The sequence below is a fragment of the Neopelma chrysocephalum genome, unplaced genomic scaffold (genome assembly GCF_003984885.1).
Source record: "Neopelma chrysocephalum unplaced genomic scaffold, ASM398488v2 Primary Assembly neopelma1_96721, whole genome shotgun sequence".
NCBI classification, from domain to species: Eukaryota; Metazoa; Chordata; class Aves; order Passeriformes; family Pipridae; genus Neopelma; species Neopelma chrysocephalum.
This window is the reverse complement of record NW_020925365.1, coordinates 394,937-414,648: the sequence shown is the minus strand read 5'-3', so window position 1 is coordinate 414,648 and position 19,712 is coordinate 394,937. Positions and strand designations below refer to the sequence as shown.

The window sequence follows — 19,712 nt, the reverse complement described above, 5'->3', positions numbered from 1 at the left end:
AATCGGCCCAACTCTCCAACCTATCCAGGTCCCTCTGAAGAGCCCTCCTGCCTTCCGGTTGATCGACACTCCCCCCAACTTAGTGTCATCTGCAAATTTGTTGATGATGGACTCAATCCCCACGTCCAGATCATCAATAAAGATTTTAAACAGAACTGGGCCCAACACTGATCCCTGGGGGACACCACTAGTGATCGGTCGCCAACTGGATGCAGCACCGTTCACCACCACTCTCTGGGCCTGGCCCTCCAGCCAGTTCCTAACCCAGCTCAGAGTGCCCCCGTCCAAGCCATGGGCTGCCAGCTTTTTCAGGAGTATGCCGTGGGAGACGGTGTCAAAGGCCTTGCTGAAGTCCAGGTAGACCACATCCACAGCCCTCCCCTCATCCACCAGGCGGGTCACCTGATCATAAAAGGAGATCAGGTTGGTCAGACAGGACCTGCCCTTCCTAAACCCGTGCTGGCTGGGTCTGATCCCTTGTCCATCCTGTAGGTGCTGTGTGACTGCACTGAGGATGATCTGTTCCATAACCTTGCCAGGCACTGAGGTCAGGTTGACGGGTCTGTAGTTTCCCGGGTCCTCCTTCTGGCCCTTTTTGTGGATTGGCGTGACATTCACCAACTTCCAGTCATCTGGGACCTCCCCAGTGAGCCAGGACTGTTGGTAGATGATGGAGAGAGGCTTGGCGAGCTCTTCCGCCAGCTCCCTCATCACCCTTGGGTGGATCCCATCTGGTCCCATAGACTTGTGGGGATCCAAGTGGCTCAGTAGGTCACTAACTGTTTCCTTCTGGATTACAGGGGGGCTGTTCAGATTCTTGTCTCTGTCTACAAGCTCCAGAAGCCAGATGTCCTCAGGACAACCTGTCTTATTGTTGAAAACTGAGACAAAGAAGGTGTTAAATACCTCAGCCTTTTCCTCATCTTTGATAACTATATTCCCACCCATGTCCAGTAAAGAATGAAGGTTTTCCTTGCCCCTCCTTTTGCTATTGATGTATCTGTAGAAGGACTTTTTGTTATCCTTCACAGAGGTGGCAAGATTCAGTTCAAGTTGTGCCTTCATCCCCCTAATTTTCTTTCTACACGACCTAACTATATTCCTAAATTCTTCCTGAGTAGTCAGCCCTTTTTTCCATAATCGGTAGGCTCTCTTCTTTACCCTAATTTCTTTCAAAATCTCCCTTCAAAATCTATCTTGCCTCAGTGTGCAAATTGGCGCTGCACACCAGTTAATGAATCCAACAGGATCAGTTACAGGATCAGACTGGCCTGCTTAGAGCTTTATTCAGTCAAAGTTTGAAAATCTCCAAGGATGGAGATGACACAACCTCCCTGGGAAAAGTTTTCCAGTGTTTTACTATCCGCATGGTGAAATAGGTTTTCCTTAACGTGATTAAGGTGAGAAAACAAACAAGTTGGAAATGAAGTACCCACTAGATGCTACAGACAATTTACTGCCAACTCAGCCATATTGATATCATTCCTCACTAGCATAGAGGAGGTTTCATATGAAGCCTTTCCACTCATTTTAAACTCTCCAGATTATCCTGGTCATCTCCCATCTGACAGTCATTACTAGGTAAATGCAGACAGCTGGCACTGTCTTTTTCTTCTTGCCCTTTTCCCTTTCTCCCTCTGCCTTGCCCTGAAGCAGAGGAGATTACCAACCATATGAAGTTCAAAAAGGGGAAGTGCCAGATTGTGCACCATGGATGGGGCAACCCCAGATCTACATACAGACTGGGGAATGAGATGCTGGAAAGCAGTGCCATGGAAAGGGTCCTGGGGGTCCTGGTCAATGGCAAGTTGACTATGAGTCAGCAGTGCCCTGGCAGCCAGGAGGGCCAACCATATGCTAGGGTGCATCAGGCCAAGCATAGCCAGTCGGTCAAGGGAGGTGATTGTTCCGCTCTACTCTTCACTGGTGCGGCCTCACCTTGACTATTGTGGCAGCTTTGGTCACCACAATATAAGAAAGATATTAAGCTATTAGAGAGCATCCAAAGGAGGGCAACAAAGATGGTGAAGGGCCTTGAGGGGAAGCTGTATGAGGAGCAGCTGAGGTAATTTGGTCTGTTCAGCCTGGAGAAGAAGAGACTGAGGGGACACTTCATTGCAGTCTACAACTTCCTTGTGAGGGAAAGAGGAGGGGCAAACACTGATGTCTCTGGTGACCAGTGGCAGAACCAGAGGGAATGGCCTGAAGTTGTGTCAGGGGAGGTTTAGGTTAGATATTAGAAAGATGTTCTTCACCCAGAGGGTCGTTGGGCACTGGAACAGGCTCCCCAGGGAAGTGGTCACAGCACCAAGCCTGACAGAGTTCAAGAAGCGTTTGTGTGATACTCTCAGGCACATGATGTGACTCTTGGGGATGGTCCTGTGCAGGGCTAAGAGTTGGACTTGATGATCCTTGTGGGTCCCTTCCAACTCAGCATATTCTGTGATTCTGTGATTACAGCCTGGTTCTAGGTCGGATGAATGTCCGGGAGACCCCTTTGAGATGCTTCAATTTGTTTAGTCAATGAGACCCAAAGCAGCCATAGCCTTTTCTATTGTGGCCATGACACCACTTTCTAGGGAGGTGGAAACTCCCAGGTACCTATTAATTGCAGTTAGAAAGAAGAACATTGGCAACAAAGGAGCCAAGATCACACCCTTGTGTTACTGATCATCCTCTTTCAATGAAGTATAGCAAAACTGAAAAAACTCAAGCCAAATCCAAGAACTATTGTGTCTTGCAGCTCTTCTGCACATAAGCAGAAGTGAGTCAGCTATGAGATCTGGGAAGCACTAAAAACATAACATCTGCCTGAACAGAATATCTATGTCAAAGTTTTGTTTTCACATTTTACAATTCCTTCATACCCTGCCCCACAGATCGGAGGCTGCATAAAGCCACATTTCAGCCTGGTAGTTAAAGAATTCAGTCAGAAAAAGGAATTGAACTTGAGTCCTCCATGTTCTGTCTGAAAGTCTATAGTTAAAAAAGGCACAGCTGTTTTGTGACTTGAGCCTCGCAAATTTTATAGCCAACATCACCTTGAAAATTACACGTGAATTTTGTGAATAGTGTTGAAATAACCAATTACATATTCTTTTAGTGAACTTGAAAATAGTACTAGGGTTTGCTAGAGACTTTAAGCCAAGATACCTGTTGTTAGGTTTTTGTGGGTTTTTTTAACTGTAAGCGAAACCTGAAAATCTTCATTTTAAAAAGTGACCTCCACTCTGGACTTAAACTACCCATGCCTGACAGTATCACTTTAAAAAATAAATATGCTAGCCTTGTTCAAGACATATTTTTAGCAGTGTCAAATACTGCTTCTCAGATCAACTTATACAAAATACAATTGTCTCACTTTTACTATTTATCTTTTCTCCCAAACTGCTAGTCCTACAACCAATATTTAAAATAAACCATATAAAAATCATTATTTTTTCTACTCTTACTTTCAGGCTGGGTAGTGATGGGGGATCTGAGAGAGGCTGTATTCTGGCATGGCATGGCTGGTGTTACTTGGGAGCTCGGTTGCAGTGAAGAGGCTACCAGCTACCTGCAGCTCTTAAACACATAGTGTAATTAAACTCTCTTCTTATAGCCAGCTCACTGTTTACTCATGGCAGAGAGCACTTTTAATCTCGTGAATTTCAGACTATTGAGCTAGACAGGAGAACTGCATGATTCCTTTAAGAGACATCAACACCTGCTGTCTTGATTGTACCAGTTTCATAGCAGAGAGCAAAGAAGAGGGTATTGTTGTTTGGAAACAGCAGAGATTATCTTGCATTCAGAGCAGAAGGCAGAAAAATTTGAAGTTACAGCAAACATAACATCATAGGGTTGGATTTATGGTAGAATTACCTTAAAACCCCAATTCTGTCCTGGTAGTTATGAATCATTGTTATATCCCTTGTGCAGTAAGTAATAGAGTGAAATTTGCCATTGAACTTTGTTTAGTAGTGCTTTTAGCACATCATATTTCAATAAAACCACTTTTGCTGATACCTTTGACAGTGGTTCTTCAAGCAGTCTAAATCACCAGTTGGTGACAAATTGACATAGTCAGCAGGATCCTGAATCAGGATTCATGACAAAACTGAAACCAATGGACATGATGAAGTCTGTGCTAACTGGGAAAAAATATGCTTAATTTTTTGCTGCTTCTGCTTCTATCCTACTTCTCCACCGTTTAATGTGGTACATCTCCCTAACTGACACATTAGGAACTAGCTGCATCACTTGCTGTACCTGGCACACTGGGGCTCTGCTGTGCACAGCTGGGTATAACGCTGTGTCATGGTTTAACTCCAGACAGCAACTAGGTACCATGCAGCCACTCACTCACTCCCCCCTCCCCTCCCTCCCCAGTGGGATGTGGAGGAGAATCGGAAAAAAAGTAAAACTTGTGAATTAAGTACAGTTTAATAATTGAAATAAAGTAAAATATAACATTAATTATAATAGCAATAATTGTAATGAAAAGGCTGCTGAACTCCAATAAATTGCTCTGTTCCAGTTTGTCTTAATGGCTTTACTGTTTATCTGAGCCTATGTCAGCTACAGTGTTTAATTCACCTCTTCCCTGCTTGCCCCTCTATTTCTCCTCTAACTTATCTGCAGTAATATGCCTGTCACAACTGTTTTTGCTTCCCCTAAGTGCCATGTCTACACGTCTTTTAAATACCTTCAGGGATGGTAATTCAACCATTTCCCTGGGCAGTCTGTTCCAATGCTTGATAACCCTTTCAGTGAGGAAATTTTCCCTAATATACAGTCTAAACCTCCCCTGGCACCACTTGAGAGAAGAGATGGACCCCCATCTTGCTACAACCTCCTTTCAGGTAGAGAGCGATAAGGTCTCTCCCAGACCTCCTTTTCTTCAGGCTAAACAACCCAAGCTCCCTTAGCTGCTCCTTGTAAGTCTTGTTTTCCAGATCCTTCACCAGTTTCATTGCTCTTCTTTGGGCATGCTCCACCTCTTGTAGTGAGGATGAAAAACTGAACACAGTATTCAAAGTGCGGCCTCACCAGTGACAAGTACAGGGGGACAATCACTTCCCTAGTCCTGTTGGCCACACTATTTCCAATACAATTCAGGATGCCATCGGTCTTCTTGGCCACATGGGCATACTGCCGGCTCATTTTCAGCCAGTTGTCAAACAACAGCCCCAGGTCCTTTTCAGCAGGACAGTTTTCCAGCCACTCTTCCCCAAGCCTGTAGTGCTGCTTGGAGTTGTTGTGACCCAAGTGCAGGATCTAACACTTTGCCTTGTTGAATATCATACAACTGGCCTTGGCCCATCAATCCAGCCTGTCCAGATTCCTCCATAGAGCCTTCCTACCCTCAAGCAGATCAACACTCCCACTCAACTTGGTGTCATCTGCAAACTTACTAAAGGTGCACTCAATCCCCTTGTCCAGATCATTGATAGATATTAAACAAGACTGGTCCCAATACTGAGCCCTGGGAACATCACTTGTGACTGACCACCAGCTGGATTTACCTCCATTCAAGCCATGAGCAACCAGTTTCTCCAGAAGAATGCTGTGGGAAAGAGTGTCAGAGGTCTGTTTACCTAAAGTCCAGGTAAACAACATCCACAGCCTTTCCCTCATCCACAAAGTGGGTCACCTTGTCATAAAAGGAGATCAGGTTGGTCAAGCAGGAACTGCTCTTCCTAAGTCCATGCTGACTGAGCCTGACCACCTGGCTGTCCTGTATGTGCTACATGATGGTACTCAAGATGATCTGCTTCATAACCTTCCCCGGCACCAAGGTCAGACTGACAGGCCTGTAGTTACCCAGATCCTTCTTCCGACCCTTCTTTTAGATGGGCATCACATTTGCTAACCTCCAGTCAACTGGGATCTCCCCAGTTAGCCAGGACTGCTGGTAAATGATTGAAAGGGGCTTGGTGAGCACTTCTGCCAGCTCCCTCAGTACTCTTGGATGGATCCCATCTGGCCCCATAGACTTATGTGTGTCTAAGTGGCACAGCAGGTCACTGAGCATTTCCCCTTAGATTAAAGAGGCTTCATTCTGCTTCCTGCCTCTGTCCTCCAGCTCAGGGGGCTGGGTACCCCAAGAACAACTGATCTTACTCCTAAAGACTGAGGCAAAGAAGGCATTAAATATCTCAGCCTTTTCCTCATCCTTTGTCACTGTGTTTCCTCATTCATCCAATAAAGGATGGAGATTCTCCTTAGCCCTCCTTTTCTTGTGAATGTATTTATAGAAACAATTTTTAATTGTCTGTTACTGTAGTGGTTCAATTAGGTTATTGTTGGACTTTCTCCCTGCATAACCTAATGACATCTTTGTAGTCCTCCTGAGTTGCCTGTCCCTTCTTCCACAAAGGTCATAAACTCTCTTCCCTCCCTCCTGTGTTCCAATCAAAGCTCTATGTTCAACCAGACCAGTCTTCTTCCCTGCAAGCTCATCTTTTGGCACATGACAGCCTGCTCCCGTGCCTTTAGGATTTCCTGCTTGAGGAATGTCCAGCCTTCCTGGACTTGATTGCCCTTCAGGACTGCCTCCCAAAGGATTCTGTCAACCAGGCCCCTAAAAAGGCCAAAGTCTGCCCTCCAAAAGTCCAAGGTAGCAGTTCTGCTGACCCCCCTCCTTACTTCCTGGAGAATTGAAAACTTTATTATTTCATGATCACTATGCCCAAGACAGCCTCTGACCATCACATCACCCACCAGTCCTTCTCTGTTTGCAAACAACAGTTCCAGTGGGGCTACTTCCTCAGTTACCAGCTGTCATAGAGTTATCTTCCACACATTCCAGGAGCCTCCAAGACTGTTTCCTCTCTGCTGTATTGTATTTCCATCAGACATCTGGTAGGTTGAAGTCCCCGATGAGAACAAGGGGTAGTGATTGTGAGACTCCTCCCAGCTGCTTATAGAATATTTCTGTCACCAGTAGGCCTGATATTATGTGGACCAACCTGTGATCAAAAAAACCCAAATTCTGCTGGTGACACCAGACATGGAGCCAGGTATTGATCAGCTGACTCTTTCTGTTTCTTCCCACATAATTTCCTGTAACTGGAAGGATAGACGAAAAAAATACTTGTGCTCCTCATCCCTCAATCAGTTGTCTGAGAGCCATGAACTTTTTTGATTGCCCTTGGACTTCTTATTGAAACTTTGTCATTGCTGTTATGATGAAATTTTCTTTGCCAACTCTTGATTTTTGTGTCAAAGTCATTAATGAACATATAAATGAAATGGCTGTTGGAAAACTCCATTAGCAATGTTCTTTCTTCTGATACTTTCTCCTTCAACACTCCCTGATGTATTTGAGTTCCTGGGCTTCTCAATCTCCTGACTCTGCTTAAGGTCTTAGTTTATAAAACTTATTTTTGTTATAGATCTACCTCAAACTACCTTTTCATTTAATTTGCATGAATTGAACTTATCGGCCCTGAATCCAAAACTATTGCCTATGATCAGGTCTTCTATAATGTCTTCATGACTTACCAAAGCCAAGTCTAAAATAGCACCATTTCCTGCCATGTTAGTGAATCTCTGGAGGATATTTTTATTGCCTAGAAATACAAGAATATCTCAGACTTACCAATTATACTCTCCAACCTGATTCCTGATGTTAAATTATCCAAAACAACTGCAGTAGTAACTACCTCTCTAATAACATTACAGAACTCTTTTGACAGTGAAAAAGGATCCTGGTGGTATATGGCATGATGGAAGTGATAATCTTTTAATAAACTGTGAGTTGTGCTGTCATTAACACACACTGCTGCTCCCTGCCTTTTCCTGAAAAGCAGTCACTGGTTTTAGAGTGCTCATCACTGTGATTGCAGGACAGATCTACTGTCCCAATGTACTCGCTCATATCCTGTATCAATAGCTCCTGACAGGACTTAGAGAATGCAATGAATTGTCTCAAAACACTGTCAAAGAAGGAAATTCCCAGAAGATACCACAACAGGAACTTGTGATAAGCACAGACTGGCAACAACAGGAACCAGGCCTGGTAAAGCAAATCTAAACAAAGTTCCCACCTTAGAAACTGTGAGAAAGGAAAGCGTTAATTACAGACCTAAACAAAGGTGAAAGTTTTGAAATTAGCACACCAACAAAACTCCCACCATGGCAAGCTGTGAGAAAGGAAGCAAGTCCTTATACATATGCCAGCCCAAGTTGTGGGAATGCATCTACCCCTGTGAATACCGGGGGTGTGGACTGTGTAAAAGTGGTACCCTAGAAGCATGACTTCAGGACCCTCACCACCAAGAAGACCAGAAGAAGGACCTGGCGGGACACTGTTGGAATCCATGAGGTGGTGATATCTTTATCTATTTACTTAATCTCTGTCTCTCTCTCACTCTCTTTCTCCCCCCCTTCTTCTCTCTCTCTACACCTCATATTTACTGTTAAATAAAACCGTACTATTGACTTTGGCATATAGTCTTGTTTGCACTTTAGTTCAGGCAGAGGCATCTTTTAATAATTGGATCCTAACATCTCAAGGTCCTCCACTTTGCTGCATAATTGTCCTAGTTAGAACAGCTGGGACCAGTTCATCACTGTGTGGGTGTAACCCAAACTGTGTATTCTACACCCTCCATGTCATTTCCCAGAAACTGTTAACAATAAACCATTTGCAGCAGCTGCCCAGAGCACACCTGACCCCTCAGGCTATAAGCTGGGCGTTAAGAGGCCTGTGAGATAGGAGGATGTTCCTGTCCTCACACCCACGACTCACAGTCACCCATTGTGGAACTCCCCGCCCTGGGGGAGGTACTGGGCATTCCTGCCTGAACCTGAGGCTACATAATCTTGGGGTCTTGGACTTCTGGTACCACTCGTGGGATCCAGAGGAGGACCAGAACCTCAACCGGACTGTGACCATCACTCTCAACCAGACTGTGACCACCACTCTTGACCGGACTGCGACCATCACTCTCGACCGGACTGCGATCACCACTCTCGACCGGACTGCGACCATCACTCACACCAACAGGTTTTTCCTCTCCTTTTACTTTTGGACTCAGGGGACCACGTGGGGTTCAGCACAGGGGCCAACGAACACCATTCTGTTCATGCCCCAGGGTGCCGGGTTATACATCTGGGATTTTGTGGGCTAAAACCAATTGTTCGTCTGTATAACTGTATTTATTGTATTATTTTTATTAAATTGCAATTCTGATTTATAATCTCTTTTGGGTTGGGTTCATTTCTCCTGCCGGTTTACCTTTAAACCAGCACAATAATCTTGCTACATTTGCATATTCACCTTTCTTTACTTCTCCTCCCTAGTCACTCTTCCAGCAAGATCTTGCTTATTCAACCACTTTCTTTGCTGTCCATGGGTCTACTCTGTGACATTTCTTTCTGCACTGCCATGACCGGATTTGTCTGATTATTTAATTTACCACATACTCAGGCAGAGCCTTGGACTTTACAAGCCAACACCAGTGTTTGCAGTAGTACTGCAGGTCCTTAGGTAAAATGTATCAGAGGACATCTCTTCATAATCATACACCAATGCCCAAACTTTCCCAAATCTTCAAACCTTATCTGTTTGCTGACCTTCCCTGTCATTCATTTGGTAGGGGCCAGAGCTATTCTACATAACATCTGGGAACCCACTTCTTTCAGAGCCTTACCCAGCATGGCATAGAATCATAGAATGGTTTGGGTTGGAAGGGACCTTTAAAGGTCATCTAGTCCAACTCCCCTGAAATGAGCAGGGACATCTTCGAGTAGACCAGGTTGCTCAGAGCCCTGTCCAATCTGACCTTGAATGTTTCAAGGGATGGGGCATCTACAACCTCTCTGGGCAACCTGTTCCAGTGGTTCACCACCCTCATCTTAAAAAAAAATTGTCCTTATATCTAGTCTGAATCTACCCTCTTCTAGTGTAAAACCATTATCCCTTGTTCTGTTGCTAAAGGCCCTATTAAAAACTCTGTCCACATCTTTCTTATAAGTCCCCTTTAAGTATTGAAAGACTGCAATAAGGTCTCCCCAGAGCCTTTTGTTCTCTAGGCTAAACAACCCCAACTCTCTCAGCCTTTCTTCATGGGAGAGGTGTTCCATCCCTGTGACCATTTTTGTGGCACTCTTCTGGACCTGCTCCAACAGGTCAACCTCAACCAGCTCCAGCAGCATCCTGTCAATGTCATTTGTTCTGATGAGAAGCACAACCAGGGGACTGCTTCCTGCTCCTATATGAATTTTTCCAGACTTAGATTCCCATTTTTTTGTCCATGCTCTGAGCAAAATGTACACTATTCCTTTGATCCATCTCTTGTCAGGTCCTTGAGTCTGTGTGGCACAATAGTGGCTCAGATTTTGGAGGCAGGGCAGTCATGTGTGGATTGCTGTCCTCTTGTAAGCATTCCCCTGCGAGGAAGCAGAATATTGTGCTAATATGATGATTCTGCTTCCAGAACTTCAAAAATATTGCTCAGAAATAGCATGAGTATTTCTATGTGAACCTTTACAAACCCTCCAGCTTACAGTAACACTGCTCTATCTTTTCCTGGTAGTGCAAGTCTCTGACCCTTTCCCTTTTGTTTGCAGTTATCCTGTCTTCTCTGTTTTTTACAGTCCCTCTATATTATCTTCATTCTTTTCCTATCCAATGCTCGATCTCAGCTTGATAAAAATCTGTAGGTTTAAAGAGCTGTCTTCCTTTCAAGGCATAGTTTCCTTCCTTTACCGCAGCCCAAGATAAAGTGTCCTTGCACATTCGTGGGTCAGTTCCCTGAGCAAAAGAATCACACTGATAAACTGCTCTGGAGTTGTCTGAGCTGAGCTGGCATGCTCAGCCACATACATGAAGATCTGCATATGATCCCACAAGCATCTCACCATATTTCAGACCTTGGATTCAGCCTTTTCACTCTCCATCAACACTCACCTAATTTCACTTGAAGTAGGGACGGCTTATAGTTCATGGCTACAGTCTCTCCCTCTCTTGTACCACAATCTCTGTCCAAAAGAGATGCAGATGTTGAATCCTGTTAAGAAAGAAAATGAAACAAAACAGAATGGTTTAGCTAAAAGTTCTGCAGTCTCTTCTCTATGTTAGGTGAGTCCATTCCTATCTGCATTCAGAGGGAACAGACAACACGCCAGTGTTTTGAATGTCCAAAACTTAGGGGCAAAACACAGAACTTTGGAAGCATGTTTAGTATGCTAACAGTACCTCTGGAAACATCAAATTTAAACATCTGACTTATATGATGGATGATTCTGGGAATATAATATGGAGGATGGGTCACCAGTTGAAATTCCTTCTGCTCTGGCTGTAGTCCAAAACAATTTTCATGTGATGACTCTTCGAGGTGTTGTATGAAATGCATTTACAGTTTCAGCTGAGTTCCAAGTGGACTGGTCAACCTCATGATTAAAACTAAAAAGCTCATGACCAGCTGTGTGAAAGTCCAGCTCAGAAGAAATGAGGACTGAATGAGTAGGAGAATTCAATCTCCAGTCCCTCTTGGAGAGGAGTGAAGAAGTCTGTACTTCCCAACATGGACCTAGTTGTTTTTGGCAAACTGGAAAGATTTAATTTCAGTATCTGTTAGCACAGCACTTTTCACTGTCACTGAAATCCCCCTGAAAACCAAAGCTCCTCAAACATAAAGTTCACCCCATTATGCCTACTTGCAGACAAGCTAATCTAGGTACTCGATGGTACAGCACATCTGAGTATTCAGATAGACAAAGTACCAATTCAGGCAGCTCTAGCACTGATGAAAAAATGATTGTTGAGCAGTCTTGGAAATCTGGAGAGGTCCCAGCTGACTGGAAGCTGGCAAAAGTTGTCCCAAATGTCAAGAAGGGCAAGAAGGAGGACCCCGGAAACTACAGGCCTGTCAGTCTCGCTTCAGCGCCTCTTAAAGTAATGGAGAAGATTATTCTGATAGGTATTGAAAAACACCTGGAGGACAACACAGTCATCAGTCACAGCCAGTACGGTTTCATGAGAGGAAAGTTCTGCTTGTCAAACCTGATCTTCTTCTACAACAGGGTAACCCACCTGGTTGATCAAGGGAAGTCAGTTGATGTAATCTTTTTGGATTTCAGTAAAGTTTTCCATACTTTCTCTCACAGGATCCTTCTGGACAAAATGTCCAGCACAAAGCTGTATAACCATGTTATGCAATGGGTGAGCAACTGGCTCACGGGTCAAGCACAGAGGGTAATAGTGAATGGGGTAACGTCAGGCTGGCAACCGGTCACTAGTGGGGTTCCACAGGGTTTCATCCTAGGCCCAGTGCTCTTCAACATCTTCATAAATGACTTGGATGCAGGACTCAAAGGAATGCTAAGTAAGTTTGCAGACGACACTAAACTGGGAGGAGCTGTTGACTCCCTCGAGGGCAGAGAAACCGTGCAGAGAGACCTTGACAAATTAGAGAGATGGGCAATCATCATATGAAGTTTAACAAGGGCAAGTGCCGGATTCTGCACCTGGGACAGGGCAACCCTCCTTGTATGTATTGAAATGAGAGAGGGTGTCCTTTCTAAATGACTTTGGAAATCAGAAATTTTAGCTTAGATAAAAATTGTGTCCTAATCAACTAAGAGATTTGCTTTCTTGGCATAGTAGTTGTCTTTTCTTTTAGGACTACAATTAGTTTCAGGATGTAGAATGTGGATGAAACATGGGAACTAATAGAGAGTGTACCGTATACCCACTTGCAAGAAATTAGCTTACATGCCTCAGAAAACTTGATCAATAAGATTGTTCTGTTAAGAATGAATTCAATTGAAGATTGTTTAAACTAATGGGAAATTCTAGTTATCTTTAAGCAATTATGAATATATGTGTCTTAGTTGGTCCTAGAACAATTAGTTTAGGGGTTAGACATCAACTGGATCAATCATAGATGCTAGGAGGCCTGCCGAGCGAAAAAAAACCTCTGCGAAGATGACTGCCCCCCATCCCTGAAGAAATGGATGCGAGATGGCAATCTCGGTCCATGAATGAACTCCAAGATGATATTTGACACCAAAATCATGACATAATCAGGGGCTGGGTGTGAAGAGGGGGTCTTTCAGGTATCGCTGTATTTATATTCCAAAATTTGTGCTGATTCTTTAATTCATGTATGGTGATTCTATCCTCATGAATTCCCAGCTGGCATATTAAAGAGATGTCCAATCCAATGATTTTTGGTCATTGGGTTTAATTCTTTTGTTTCAGTATAGACTGGGGAATGAGAGGATGGACAGCAGTGCTGCAGAAAAGGACCTTGGGGTCCTGGTCAGTGGCAAGTTGAATATGAGTCCGCAGTGCCCTGGCAGCCAGGAGGGCCAACCGTGTCCTGGGGAGCATCAGGCAAGGCATTGCCAGCCGGTCAAGGGAGGTGATTGTCCCTCTCTACTCTGCACTGGTGCAGCCTCACCTTGAATATTGTGTGCAGTTTTGGGTACCACAATATAAAAAAGATATTAAGCTATTAGAGAGCTGTATTGGCTTTCTGCCACCAGGTTTTGGTAGTAGGGGGGCTACAGGGGTGGTTTCTGTGAGAAGCTACTGGACACTTCCCCCACGTCTGGTAGACCCAATGCCAGCTTGCTTCAGGACAGACTTGCCACTGGCCAAGGCCAAGACAATCAGGAATGATAGTAACACCTCTGTGATAACATATTTAAGAAGGAGAAAAAAAATTGTTGCACAGATGAAAATTGCAGCCGGAGAAGAGCAGAGTGAGAACCTGTGAACAACTATTCAGACCAAGGTCAGTGGAGAAGGAGGGGGAGAAGGTGCTCCAGGTGCTGGAGATGAGGTTCCCCTGTAGCCCTCGGTGAAGACCATGGTGAAGCTGGCTGTCCCCTTGCAGTCCATGGAGGACCACAGGAGTGCAGACTTTCACCTGCAGCCCATGGAGAAGACCCATGCTAGAGCAGGAAGCCCGAAGGAGGCTGTGACCTTGTGGGAGGCCCATGATGGAGCTGGGTCCTGGCAGGGGCCAGCTGACCTGTGGGGAGCCAACACTGGAGCAGGTTTTCCTGGTAGGACTAGTGGCCCTGTGGGGTTACAGTTTTTGCCTTATCAGGAATACTTCCATGTTTGTTTTGGTTATAAAAGGCTGCATCCTTTGAATAAAATTGTCTCAGTTTCTCTCCCCCCTGAGTCCATGCCTTCAATACACCATACCAGGGATGGACTTGTCTCCTTTTAAGATGAGTGTCTAAGACAAAATGGTACGAAACACTCTTTTAAAATCATCTTCTCTGTTGGTCTAGGAAGCCTTTTCTATTTGTTTGCTCTAGAGCCCAGCTTTGAGATTGCTCTAGCCGAGTCCTCTGGTCCAGGACCAGAGTCCAGATCCTCAAAGGCACCTCAGAACATTTCTCACCTCCTGCTGTTCATACACATGGATGTCTAATGTCACTGACAGGTTACCCACAAGAAGAAGTTACAGTCAGCACATCAGCTTCCAAGAAAAGTAGGGTCTGGTTTTGATTTAAAGAGTTTAAGTATAATTTTAACACTTTGAGCCTGAACTAGTCCAGGTGGTCAGGCCCTTTCCCTACCATGTGAACTGCTTGCTGTGTGTTCCTTCCACATGGGAGCTCATGTGTTCAAGTGCCAGACTGCACCAGCACAGGAGGCAATACCTAGCCATTACACCATATCCTTTTCCATAACATGTCTACTCCCATGCCTTCCTACAGCCAGCAGATTGGGGCTCCAAGGACTTAGTTGTGTTCAGTACTACTAGGAAGCATATAGCTCTTGGAGTCATGCTCTTGAAAGACAACTGTATCCTTTCTTTTCCCAGACTGTCAGAGAAAAAATTCTCATCTGGGAAGCCTGGACATGGATGGTGGCCTGCTACTTAACACCTTATAGATCCAGTATATATATATATTCATGTTCAATTTAGTTTCTAGTTTCTAGGAGGGAAGAAGTGAAGGTGTTTGAAAACCAGTTTTAATTTTCACTATGGAGCTAAATAGAGACAGTTCCAACAGGTTTGAAGTTTGCCATGAAAGGACCTTAAATATCATAGAATCATAGAATAGAATCATAGAATATGCTGAGTTGGAAGGGACCCATTAGGATCATTGAGTCCAACTCCTGGCCCTGTACAGGACACCTCAAGAATCACATCATGTGCCTTAGAGCATTGTCCAAATGCTTCTTGAACTCAGACAGGCTTGGTGCTGTGACCACTTCTTTGGGGAGCCTGTTCCAGTGCCCAGCCACCCTCTGGGTGAAGAACATTTTCTTGATATTCAATCTAAACCTCCCTTGACACAACTTAATACTGTTTCCTTGAGTCCTGTCACTGGTCACAAGAGTGAAGAGATAGGTACCTGCCCCTCTGCTTTCCCTTGTGAGGATGTTGAAGACCACAAAGAGATTTACCCTCAGTCTCCTCTTCTAGGCTAAACAAACCAAGTGACCTCAGCCACTCCTCATAAGGCTTTCCCTCTAGACCCTTCACCATCTTCATGGCACTCCTTTGGATGCCAGGTACCCACTAAAGCCACTCTCTCACTCCCCTCTGCAACTGGATAGGGGAGAGAAAATATAACAAAGGGTTCATGAGTTGAGATGAGGACCGGGAGAGATCACTTATTGAACACCCATATTGCAGCAATTTGGGAAGAACTGTTGCCTGTGGGATGGACTCACGCTGGAGAAGTTTGTGCAGGACTGTGTCCCATGGGAGGGACCCCACAGGGAGCAGGGGAAGGACTCCTCTCTCTGAGCAGTGGCAGAAACAACAACTGACCGTAACCCTCATTCCCCATCCCCCTGCACCACTGGGGGGGGGGGAGGAGGGAGAACATGGAAGGAAGGAGGGGTGGGGGGAAGGTGTTTTTAAGACTGTTTTATTTCTCACTCTTTGACTCTTATCCTGTTAGTAATAAATCTAAGTACTATCCCCACTTTGAGTCTGTTTTGCCTGCAAAGGTAATCAGTAATTGACCTCTCCCAGCTCTTATCTCAACTCATGAATCCTTAGCTGGTTCTTTTTTTTTCTCTCCTCTGTCCAGTTGCAGAGGGAGAGTGAGAGAGTGGCTTTAGTGGGTACCTGGTATCCAGCCAGGGTCAACCCACTACAATTGTGTAGTAAATAGTTCTGATTAGCTCCCCCCTGCTCGGCATGGGTTTGGAGGTGTCCCGGGGCTGCTCCGAGCCCTCCCCCCTGCTTGGCACGGGTTTGGAGGTGTCCCGGGGCTACTCCGAGCCCTCCCCCCTGCGCCGCGCGCGCTCCGCGCACGCGGTTCAGTCCCCAGGCACAGCCACAACAGGAGAGGGGAGAGAAAGGGGGACTTTTGCCAGCAGGTGCTGTGCCACCATAGAGGAGGAGAAAGTAGCTTCGGAGCACATAGAGGTTTGCCATTCAAGGTTTGGGGGGGGAGAGGGAGTGGGGTACAAGGGAAGGGGGGGGAAGGAGTGGGGCGGGGTATCGTGCAGGCCATGGGGGTCCTCCGACTGGCGGGAGGCAGAGCGGGGCAATCCTGTATGTAGTGCCACAGGTGAGCAGTGCACCTGAAGATACGTGGTAACACAGTGGAGGAAGGATAATGTCAGGGTGGATAGTGGGGTTCCTTTAGAGTGATGGGGGTCCCAGCCAGGCTGGGGCCTTGAAAGGCACCCTAGCCTTGGATGCGTATGGGGGCTAGAATGGTTGGTTGGTTAGTTTGTCTGTTTTTGGCTCACCTGCGGCTACTGCCCAGGTTTGGCATGTTCTGGATATATTTGCTTTGCTCTGTTACGTCCTGAAAGGGTGGACAGAACAAAGGGTTGTTCCTGGGTATCTCCTTGAGATTGTATATAGATAGGTGATAGTAAAGTAGGAAATGAAAGACTTGCCAAAATTGTTCTAACAGGAACGTAGCCTATGTACCCCTATGTGGTTGTGAGCTATGCTGGCGATGGTACATGCCTTCAGTAGGGTCGCCCATGCCAGACAGGTCAAAACCATAGGACCAAATACACTACATTCTTGGGCAGGATGAGCTCGTTAACCTTCTGGCAGTCATCCTAGGAGAAGGACAACTCTCATTCCAAACCCAGGCAGATGGAGCTCGCTTAACCCTGTAAGGCCATCCATCTAAGAGAAGGTCACTCTAATCAAACCTACATCCTGAGGACCTCGTTGCCACCATCCAAGCTTGCTCGGCCATGGCAGAAGAACCTTAGGATTAAAGGGTGGGTTCAGTTCCGTGCAAACTGCATCTCACCTAAAAAATCCATTGCGCAGGCTTGAAGGCTTTACCCACATGCAAAAAGCCCTGTAGCGATGGGCGAGGGTCGAAACTGCAGGTGAAAGGTGCACTGGAAGCCACAGACTAAACCCTGCATGCAGGCAGTTCAGGATACTGGTCATTTGAGACTGACTGGAGATGACAGTCTCTTGGGGCAGCACCCTGAATGACCAAGCAGCCTTTTCAAGGACAGCACTGCTTGCTCCACTCGGAGAGGGGCCTAGAAAAGGTGACCCAAACAAAGCTCATCTCCACCTTCACCCGGTTGGTTAACCGCAGACCAACGGGCATCTTCTTCCAATGCGGTCGCACAAAGAGCAAAAGACACAGGCATGCACCTGCCTCCAAAGGTGTACCTAAATTAACTCTAACATGTTGGAACATCAGAACCGTGCTCGATTCTGTGAATAGTGGACGTCCTGAGCGACGTTCTGCCCTAATTGCCCATGAACTGGCTCGTCTCAACATAGACATTGCTGCTCTCAGCGAAGTTCGCCTTCACGAGGAAGGCAGCCTCAGAGAACATGGTGCCGGTTACACACTCTTTTGGTCAGGTAAGTCCAGAACCAAAAAACATCTCTCTGGTGTCGGCTTCATGATCAAAAACTCTATTGTCCCTAAACTCAAAAATCTGCTGACAGGTCACTCTGACCGCATTATCTCCCTACGCCTTCCACTACACAACAAGCAACACGTTGTCCTTTTTAGTATATATGCCCCAACTCTCCAAGCTGACCCTGCTGAAAAAGATAAATTTTACACTGACCTGCGCTGCCTTACCCAAAAGGTGCCCGCAGATGATAAGATCATTATCCTTGGTGATTTCAACACCAGAATAGGTAAAAATTTTGAAGCATGGAAAGGAATATTAGGCAAGCATGGTGTTGGAAACTGCAACGATAATGGTTGACTTCTGCGAGAATTCTGTGCAGAGCAACAGTTTACCATCACTAATACTATCTTTCAGCCGAAAAATAGTCTGAAGACAACCTGGATGTACCCCAGGTCTAAGCATTGGCACCTCATTGATTATGTCTTGGTGCAACGGAGAGATGTCCGCGATGTCCACCATACCCGCGTGATGCCCAGCACAGAATGCCACACAGACCATCAGCTTGTGCACTGTAAACTCAACTTCAATCTCAAATTCAAACCCAAAAGGGGCAGTATCCCAAGGAGAAGACTCCAAGTTAACGATCTCCAATCAGCCACAGTAAGAGAGAGATTCCAGGCAAACCTTCAAACTAGGCTCAAAAACCATTCCACAGATTCTGAAACAATATGGCATCATATTAAAAGCAGCATCCTGCAATCCTCTGAAGAATCCTTAGGGTTCTCCCTCAAGAAGAACAAGGACTGGTTTGATGAAAACAATCAAGAAATCCAGGAATTGTTGAGGAAGAAGAGAACTGCCCACCAAGCACACCTTGCACTGCCATCCTGTCCCGCAAGAAAAATAGCCTTTCGTCTTGCATGCAGCAAGCTCCAACAGAAACTCCGTGACATCCAGAACAAGTGGTGGACCGATCTAGCTGCAAAAACTCAACTATGTGCAGATACGGGGGATCACAAAGGATACTATGAGGCCCTGAAAACAGCATACGGGCCTACATACCAAGTCCAAAGCCCACTACTCAGTGCAGATGGTCAAACGCTTCTGACAGATAAAACCTCCATTCTGAATAGATGGTCTGAACATTTTCAGACTCTTTTCAGTACCAACCGTGTAGTCCCAGACTCAGCAATTCAGTCCATCACACAACCGGTGAAATACGAATTGGATACTGCCCCCACTTTAGGAGAAACCCTCAAGGCCATACAGCAGGTGAAAATCGGCAAGGCAGCTGGGGTTGATGGAATTCCACCCGAAGTCTGGAAACATGGGGGCCTTGCACTCCATGCTAAATTTCATGAGCTTGTGGTGCGCAGTTGGGAACTAGGCGAACTACCTTCAGACCTTCGTGATGCAGTCATCATCACCTTGTATAAGAAGAAAGGTACTAAATCAGATTGCTCAAATTACCGTGGTATTACTCTGCTCTCCATTGCTGGCAAAATCTTGGCAAGAATACTCCTGAACAGACTAATACCCGCTATAGCAGAAGGCATTCTACCTGAAAGTCAATGTGGTTTCAGAGCCAACAGGAGTACCACAGACATGGTATTTGTTCTCAGACAACTGCAAGAGAAGTGTAGGGAACAGAACAAAGGTCTCTATGTAACCTCTGTTGATCTCACCAAGGCTTTCGATACTGTGAGCAGAAAAGGTCTGTGGCAGATTTTGGAACATTTAGGTTGTCCCCCCAAGTTCCTTAAAATGATCATCTCACTTCATGAGGATCAGCACGGCCAAGTCAGATATGGCAACACACTTTCTGAGCCGTTTCTAATAAAGAATGGTGTGAAACAAGGCTGCATTCTCGCTCCTACCCTATTCACAGTCTTTTTCAGCATGATGCTCCAAAGGGCTACAGCAGACCTCGGTGATC

The 19,712-nt window shown here is 45.6% G+C and overlaps 1 protein-coding gene across 4 annotated transcripts in view; it reads right to left on the bottom strand.

The window, feature by feature from the left end:
- The window catches only part of LOC113981713 (protein FAM219A-like), a 160,100-nt gene that overhangs the window by 62,066 nt on the left and 78,322 nt on the right, over positions 1–19,712 (bottom strand). For 2 of the 4 annotated variants that reach the window (XM_027709267.1, XM_027709268.1), the window contains exon 2: positions 10,901–11,000. In XM_027709267.1, coding sequence (XP_027565068.1) covers positions 10,901–11,000 — 100 coding nt within the window. The remainder of the gene's footprint in view (positions 1–10,900; positions 11,001–19,712) is intronic. The other 2 variants (XM_027709269.1, XM_027709270.1) reach the window with 1 other exon arrangement.